General features: G+C 44.2%; 1 protein-coding gene across 1 annotated transcript; it reads left to right on the top strand.

Moving 5' to 3' along the window:
- Nucleotides 1-7,745: 7,745 nt before the first annotated feature.
- TPPP2 (tubulin polymerization promoting protein family member 2) lies at nt 7,746-8,734 on the top strand. The gene is made up of 3 exons (XM_424853.5): nt 7,746-8,029; nt 8,190-8,343; nt 8,472-8,734. Exons 1-3 carry the CDS (start codon nt 7,761-7,763, stop codon nt 8,652-8,654), a joined length of 606 nt encoding a protein of 201 aa, XP_424853.1. The 5' UTR covers nt 7,746-7,760; the 3' UTR covers nt 8,655-8,734.
- Nucleotides 8,735-8,982: the final 248 nt, after the last annotated feature.

Below are 8,982 nucleotides of genomic sequence, written 5' to 3'. Positions count from 1 at the left end.
ATCTATCGTTTGTAATTATCATTTTTTAACTAAATGCATATGCTCATTAAGGTCAGTCAATCACAATAGTTGTAAGGGAGTCTTCAGATCACCAGAGGCCCTAGAAGAACGGAGAAAAAGAGTTTTTGATGTTAGCTTTCAAGTAAAGAACCAGGCCCTCTGGTTCACATTAGATAGATCGAGGTAAATAGGCAGTCACTTCACTACAAGATAACACAGGATTTCAGCTTGGAAAGATCAGAGAGACTGCATGGGATTTACCCAGGCTGAAAATTTTCAGTACAAGCTTATCTATAAAACTACACAGTTAGTGTTTATTGAACTCATTCTATTTTACTGTCTTGAACAAAAGTTTGATCTATGTATCCAAAAGAGGTTTTCTTGTTGTCTGCGTATGTGCCTGACAAATTTAAAAAGTGCACAAAAGCTCTAGATACTGAAAAGAAACCCCATAAACTATTTTTACACAGAACAGCAGCATGTTTGGTCTCTTCAGCTCTATTTAATATCTGAAAAGTTGTTTCTTTGGGGTTTTTTTTTTTTCTTTTTCACTGCAGGGTTCTTGTTCTTTTGGCTGTTCTGTATAATTTCTCTTTCAAGGCTAGGCATCAACATATACCCCTGTTCTCTCCTTTTTCTCCTCACATCTACATCAGATGTTGTATTTGTTCAGCAAGGCAGCTAAAGTCACTGCCTTTCAAACTTGTACTATGCATTACACTTTCACAGCTGACTCTGGTTTTAAAGAAAACTTCTTCATCTACTCAGAGACCAAGAAAGAGAGAATTTGCATGATCTCAAATCAGACACAGAGAGCTTGTAGAATCGGTACAAATCCACATGTGAATTCTAATCTACCTTCATCCTCCATCTTTTGGGGTTTTCTGGGTCTAGATGTAACACGAGCAGTTCATTTTGACAGATCTAGAATGTCTCATTCAGTAATTAGAATTTCATAGAATCACAGAATCATAGAATCAAAAGGTTGGAAAGGACCTACAAGATCATCTAGTCCAACCATCCTCCTATCACCATTACTATCCACTAAGCTACTAAACCATATCTCATAGCACTTCATCCAGATGCCTCTTGAACACCACCAGGGCTGGTGACTCCACCAGCTCCCTGGGCAGGCCATTCCAGTGCCTGACCACTCTCTGAGAGAAAAAGTTTTTCCTTACGTCTAATCTAAATCTCCCCTGGCACAACTTGTGGCCATTTCCTTGGGTCCTATTTGAGGCCTGGGAGAAGAGGCTGACCCCATCCTCACCACAACTGCCCTTCAGGAAGTTGTAGAGTGCAATGAGGTCTCCCCTGAGCCTACTCTTCTCCAGACTAAACAATCCCAGCTCCCTCAGCTGTTCCTCATAAGACTTGTGCTCCAGACACCTCACCAGTTTTGTTGCCCTTCTCTGGACATGTTCCAAGGCCTCAGTGTCTTTCTTGTAGTGAGGAACCCAAAACTGAACACAGTACTTGAGGTGCAGTGCTGACCAGTGCTGAGTACAAGGCGATGATTACATCCCTGCTCCTGCTGGTCACACTATTTCTAATACAGGCCAGGATGGCATTGGCCCTCTTGGCCACCTGGGCACACTGTCAGCTCCTGTTCAGCCAAGCATCAACCAACACCCCCTGGTCCCTTTCCCCTTCACCGTCATCCAGCCACTCTGCCCCAAGCTTACAGTGCTGCATGGGGTTATTGTGGCCAAAGTGCAGGACCTGGCACTTGGCCTTGTTGAACCTCTTCCCATTCACCTCAGCCCAGCAATCCAGCTTATCTAGATCCCTCTGAAAGGCCTCCCTACCCTCAGGCAGATCGACACCACCTCCCAGCTTGGTGTAATCTGCAAACTTACTGAGGGTACACTCAATCCTGCCATCTAGGTCATCAGTAAAGATATTAAACAAGATGGGCCCCAGTACTGACCTGTAGGGGACACCACTTGTAACAGGTCGCCAGGTGGACTTAAATCCATTTACTACTACCTGCTGGGTACAGCCCTCTAGCCAGTTCTCTACCCAAAGAAGAGTATACCTGTCCAGACCATGGGTAGCCAGTTTCCCCAGGAGAATACTGTGGGAGACCATGTCAGGGGCTTTGCTGAAGTCTAGGTAGACTACATCAATGGCCTTTCCCTCATTTACTGTTCTGGTCACCTAGTCATAGAAGATGAGGTTGGTCAAGTACAACCTACCTTTCACGAACCTGTGCTGGCTGGGCCTGATCCCCTGGATGCCATGCCTGTGCTGTGTGATCTCACCCAGGATGATCTGCTCCATAACTTCCCCTGGTACCAAGGTCAGGCTGACAGGCCTATAGTTCCCCAGATCCTCCTTATGGCCCTTCTTGTAGATGGGAGCCACATCAGCAAGCCTCCAATACTCTGGGGCGTCTCCAGATAACCAGGAACACTGATAGATTGCAGAAAGTGGCTCAGCAATCACCTCTGCCAGCTCCCTCAGCACCCTAGGGTGGAGCCCGTCCGGTCCCATGGACTTGTGACAGTCCAGATGGAGGAGGAGCTCTCTAATTGTCTCCATCTGAATCACCAGGGGTGTATTCTGCATAGCATCCCAGACTTCCAGATCAGGGCATAAAGTGCCCTGAGGATAACTGATCTGCCTATTAAAGGCAGATGTAAAGAGGGCACTGAGAACCTCAGCCTTTTCCTTATCTTCAGTGGTCACATTCCATGCTGCATCATGTAAAGGATGGAAATTCTCCTTGGTTCTTCTCTTACCATTAATATATTCGTAAAAGGATTTCTTGTTCTCTTTTACTGCAGTGGCCAAATCTGAGTTCAAGTCAGGCTTTTGCCTTTCTAACTTCCTCCCTGCATATCTTAGCAAATTCTTCATAGTATCCCCAAGTAGCCTGTCACGTCTTCCAGAAGACATAGACTCTCTTTTTCTCCCAGAGGCTCAACAAAAGTTCCTGGTTCATCCACACAGGTCTTCTTCCCCTCTGGCTTGCCTTACAGTGCTCAGGAACAGCGTGCTCTTATGCCTGTAAGATTTCCCTCTTGAGGAGAGTCCAGGCTTCCTGGGCCCCTTTACACTTCAGGAGTGACCCTGCAACAAGTGTCCTGAGCAGGTCAAAGTCTCCCCTCTGGTAGTTAACTTCATTGCTGAAACAGTCTTTATTTGAACAGTTTCTCTGATCACAGCATTGAAAGGGAAGTCTTATGCTATACATAGTTTTATATGAAAAAGGAGGTTTATGTGATTATGGAAATAGTTCATAAAATCTAGCAGGCAAATAGTAATTTAGAATTCATTTATTTATAACAGCAGAAGTTAATATTCTTTTTACCTGCAAAAGAGTTTCAGACATTAATCTTTTCTCCTGGATTTCTGCTATTTTGCAGAGCGAACTTGGTTTTCTTCAGTTTTATAGATGTACAGATGCCCTAACTTTTTCTTCTTCTTTTTTAAACTTTTTGTCTCTTCAAAATGCTGTTTTTCCTTAAATAAATAATACTGATTCCACAAAGATGGTATCAAAGATGCCCTCCAACTTTTCTGCAGATTTATGTAAGCATTTGTACAGAACACTGCATTTTGCTCTCTGTTTTGCGGCTAAGCATTTTACAGAATAGATCACTTCCTTACAACTGAAGATTTAAGCAGCTTAGTATTTCCCTTCATAAACTGGGAATTCCTTTTAGTGGTTCATCTGCTTGGGGAACAGGGGAATATTGTGTCTGCATGTCTATTTTTGTATGTTGTTCGGTTTATTTTAATAGGGTACTGCTTTGTCCTTTTTATTTGTCATTTTTGTTGTTGTTATTGTTGTTTCGTGTTGTTTTTTTTTCCTTCCCGTGATTTTCCTCTGTTTCTCTAGCAGTGGTCAATCTAAGATGCTTCATACCACTCTAAATGTAATTTTAAGCTGAGCTTATAACAGTCTGGCAGCAGCCTCAAATAGTTAACTAGTTACTTGGGACCGAATTCTACACTCCTATAGCCTGACTTTGTCAAAATCCCTCCAACTGCAGGAAAAAAATTGGCATGTAGCCATGAGAGAACTGAAGAGCAAAAACGATAGGCACAATAATTCAGATTAATCTCGACATTAACTCGAGCACTATTTGAGTAATATACTATTTGAGTATAAATAGAGCACTATTTGAAACATATTCAAATAATTTTACTGTGTGGTATGTCAGTTATGTGCTGTCATTCTACAGAGAGGCTCTTTAAAGTCCTGTCCTCCAGGTTAAATGAATTTAGCAAAAGCAATCACAGGAGTTGCTTCTTGTTAGAGGTTTATGTGGTGGGAGTCTGCAACTTTTGGTGCTAAGCCCAATGCTTTTCCATGTTTTTATCTATGAGCTGAAAATACAACTAATATTGCTGTTAATAAAATTTGTAGATAACAAAAGGAACAGAGATTCTTCTAGAGAAATACAAAAGTTTGCCTTTTTGTTAATGAGATGCATTGGTTAGAGGACCATCCTGGCCTTGTGTGTGTGTGTGTGCATGACATTTTTTATTGTTTCCCCTCAGGAACTGAAACACAAGATTAGAATTAAACATACTTCTCTTAAGTATAGTACTACATAGTAACTACTACATGCAAATATATTATTATTAAATATTAAATGTGTTAAACCATGGTGACCCCTGGTAATCTTCATATATGCTCGCTCTGTCCACAAGGCGCATGGCTGGTGAGGGCTTTGTCCTTCAGGTTGGATGAGGGTTGGATGAGACCACCTGATCAGCCCATACAGGCCCACCTGTGTGTGCCTCACCTTTCGAGGCAATCTCTGCAGTTTTGGAAACTTATCTGGTTTGAACTGTTTTTGTTTGCAGTTTTGTTGAGCTTTTGGCTAGGGAGCATTGCCTCAGTAACTTAAGGAAAGTGACCTTTTGGTCACCATTTTCACACAGAAACTGGAAGCAAGAGAAATAAAGAAGCTGCTGTGATCAGATCAGATTTGAAGTGGTTTTGAGTTACAGGCAAAAAAAAGGCGAATTCTTGACCTCCCTGACCTTGAAATTTATGAGTCTCTGGCTACTCACTCTGCCAGAGTATTGCCTTCTTTCTAAAGGTATCAGCTTAATCTAATCACCTTAAACAAGCTATACATTTCTCAGTCTAAAAAAATCACATACTGAAATCAAAAGGGAAAAAAAGTTCAATTCCAAATATCTGCTTTGCTATATGAAAGATGAACCTTTCCAGACTGTACAAAAAATCTCTTCCAACAAACATGCACATCAATCCCTCACTTCCTCATCTCTGTGATTCATCTCCTGCCTCATTTATTGTGCACTTTCCTTACACTGGCCCCAAAACAGGCAACCTTCAATAAGGAAAGATAAAACAATTAACTGAGATGAATACCATTTGCCTAAGAGGCAGATGCGGTATCACATCAATTGTTTTGTGGATGTTTATACTGACATCCCTACTATCATTCCCAGTTCCTTAGCAGCTTATGACACTGCAAAACCAGCTCTGGCTGTGCAGGTCTGAAACTCAGGTGCTCTCCTGATGAGGTGAGATGCCCATACCACATCCCCGGCAGCAGTGGGAAGCAGCACCAGGTGCTCTTCTGCCATTTCGGTCTTGCCTGGATCATAGAACCATAGAATAATAGGCTGGTTTAGGTTGGAAGGGAGCTCTAAGATCATCAATTTCCAATCCCCTGCCATAAGCAGGGACACCTCCCTCTAGACCAGGTTGCTCAAAGCCCCATCCAGCCTGGCCTTGAATGCTTCCAGGGATGGACAGTTCATAATCTCACTGGGCTACCTGTTCCAGCATCTCACCACCCTCACAGTAAAGAATGTCTTCCTTATATCTAGTCTCTAAATGTACCCTCTTCAAGTTTAAAACCATTTCCCCTCATCCTGTCACTATCTGCCCTTATAAAAAGTCCCTCCCCAGTTTTCCTGTACGCCCCCTGCAAGTACTGGAAGGCCACTATAAGGTCTCCTTGGAGCCTTCTCTTCTCCTAAGTGAAGAGTCCCAGCACTATCAGCCGGTCCTCACAGGAGAGGTGCTTCAGCTTTCTGATCATCTTTGTGGCCCTCTTCTAGAAGGACCCACTCCAACAGCTCAATGTTCTTCTTGTGTAGGGGGCCCAATACAGCTTGATGTGGTACTCCAGGTGGGGTCTCATGAGAGGAGAGTAGAGGGGCAGAATCACCTCCCTTGACCTGCTGGTCACACTTCTCTTAGTGCAATCCAGGATACTGCTGGCTTTCTGGTCTGCAAGCACACACTGCCAGCTCATGTTGAACCTTTCATCAATCAACACTCCCAAGTCCCTCACTGGAGATCACCGAGTGCCCTCTGCACAAAACCTGCCAAGGGGAAATGAGTTTCTGTCATTAACAGTGTAATTGATGAAGAATATGGTCAGCTCAGCAGTAAGACCAGAGGTCATAAAGCAGAGCAGAAACAGTGAGTGTACACATAATGTTTTCCTTCTGGAATAGACAGACCTTGGCCACTCTCACCCAGCTGCTTAGAGTTGGGTTTGCTGTGACTAGCTACATGATCAGAAAATGCTACCCTGTTCATTAGTGGTAAGAGTAAAGCATTTCCCAAACAAGGTACATTTGCACATAATTATGTTACTAAGTACAAGAGTCCAAATTTCTGCTCTATTGAATTGTTTTCTTCATAGTGTCTGGTATGGTGCTATGTTTTGTCTTTTAGGAGAAAAACAATGTTGGTATCACACACGTTTCACATGCCATTGAGTAGTGCTGCACAGAGCCAAGGACTAAATAGCTTCTTGTATTGTCCTGCCTGTGAGTGATTGGGGCTGCATGAGGACCTACAAGGGGACAGAACCAGGACAGCTGACCCTAACCAGCCAAAGGGCCATAAGGTGTCATGTGAAAAAAAATATAAAACTGAGGGGAGTATGCATGCTGGGGGCAGTGCTGCTGCTAGGGGACTGGCTGGGCATCAGTCAGTGCTTTTTGCATCACTTGTTTCGTAAATACGTACATATATATATGAATAGCACAGGTCCCAGGGCTGACTCCTGAGGGACATCTCTTGTGACCAGCCTCCACTCTGACATAGAAACATTAATCACAACCCTTTGGCTGCATCCAGCCAACCAATTCTTAATCCATCGAACAGTCCATCCTTCAAATCCCAAGGTTTATATTAAGTGGCAGCCTACAAGCAATCTTGAGACCTGGAGCCCTGGGTGAAGCTTATGGCTTTAGGAGAGGCTGGACATTTTTAAAGGACTTGAGTGCGTCTTGCTAGCAGCAGGAGTTGATTGCTTATGTTGTAGCAGACCAATTTACAATTTGAGCAATGGCTTTTATTCCCTCAGAGATCCCTAATATCCGGTTGTAGTGGTCTAAGTTAATCAGAAGTAGAAATTTTACTGGGGTCAGGAGAAGGACAGCCTCATTCAGAAAGCTGTTCAGACGACAAAGTATGATTGGAAAGACCGTGGATAGTTTGGTAACTACTTGAAAGAATATGTGCAATATGTAGGCACTTATCTGGGGTCTGGAAGATAAATCTAGACCTTTATTCATCTGCAAATGCACGCATTTGTTCTTGAAGCCAAATGAAACTTTTATTTCCAAAAGGTTCAGAAGCTTTGGATGTCCCATTGCTTCATTCGCAGAAGTGATTAACTGAGCCCAAAGTCCCACTTTCACTCCTCCTTTGCATCCCTTGGGTCCCAGACCAAGCCCTCTCCCACCTGGATCCTGCCTGTTCTGTGTTGGTGCCCAGTTTGTTGCCTTGGTAGCACCATGGCAACACAATGCCCATTGGTGATGTCACTTGTTCTGGAGACCATCTGCAAGTAGACATCAGTCTAGCAGCACATTCCCTGCCAGCTCCTTCTCTCCACAGCAGCAACATGTCTGGGCTAGAAGAATCTTTCCGTAAATTTGCAGTATATGGTGACACAGCTGCCAGTGGCAACAACATGACAGGGAAAAACTTCTCCAAGATGTGCAAAGAGTGTGGGGTGATGGATGGAAAAGCTGTGACCAGCACTGACATTGACATCGTATTTAACAAAGTCAAGTAAGTAAGGCAGAGAGGTGCTGTGAGCAAAGGAGATGGTTGGAGCAGCCAGACACTCACTCAAGGGGCAGCCATGGGGTCTTTCCTTCCCACTGCCACCCAGCTTTCCTCCTGGTAACTTTCCTTTTAGTAACCTTCCTCTTCTTTTGCCTGGCTGTAGGACCAAGGGCGCCCGCACCATCAATTTTGTTGAGTTCCAGCAGGCCATGAAGGAGATCTGTGTTAAGCGTTTCAAGGGCAAATCACCAGAGGAAGCCCTGCAAGCTGTGTATGGCCTCATTGAAGGGAAGGAGCCAAGCAACGTGGGCACCACAGTGAGTAGGAGTTTCTTTGACCACTGTGCACTGGAGTTGCCATGGTCCCCTACATCCCAAGGGTTATACTTGTGCACAGGAGTGAGCCAGTCTGAACCTGCTCCTAATTCTGGTCTCCTTTCTTGCAGAAAGTTGCCAAAGTAGCTGGGGTCGACAGGCTGACGGACACTAGCAAATACACTGGCAGTCACAAAGAGCGCTTTGATGAGAGCGGCAAAGGGAAAGGACTTGCTGGCCGTGAGGACCTGACAGACAACAGCGGCTACGTTGGTGCCTATAAGGGAGCCGGCACTTATGATAAGACTCACTAGGACTGAAGCTACTTAGGGAAGCAAGGATCTTCTTCCTCTAATACATAGGAGAAGAGGCAAATAAAATCTCATGCAACTGACATTCTGTGCATGATGCCTATTTTAATATGATGGGATGGGAATGGCCGGGGTACACACAGGATGACCAGCAGTGCCTGACAGCAGCCTTAAGAGCACTCTTACAGTTCATAGGATGTGATATAGGCCATCCCCTGGGGAGGGTAGGAGTCCCAGTAACGCTAGTCATTGCCTTTTGCCACTCCTGTTCCCTCAGGTTAAACCTCCTCACCCATTCATTGCACTTGGCATGGTCATTCGTAGCTATTTC

The sequence above is a fragment of the Gallus gallus genome, chromosome Z (assembly GCF_016699485.2).
Source record: "Gallus gallus isolate bGalGal1 chromosome Z, bGalGal1.mat.broiler.GRCg7b, whole genome shotgun sequence".
Classification (NCBI taxonomy): domain Eukaryota; kingdom Metazoa; phylum Chordata; class Aves; order Galliformes; family Phasianidae; genus Gallus; species Gallus gallus.
This window is presented reverse-complemented; position numbering and strand designations above follow the sequence as displayed.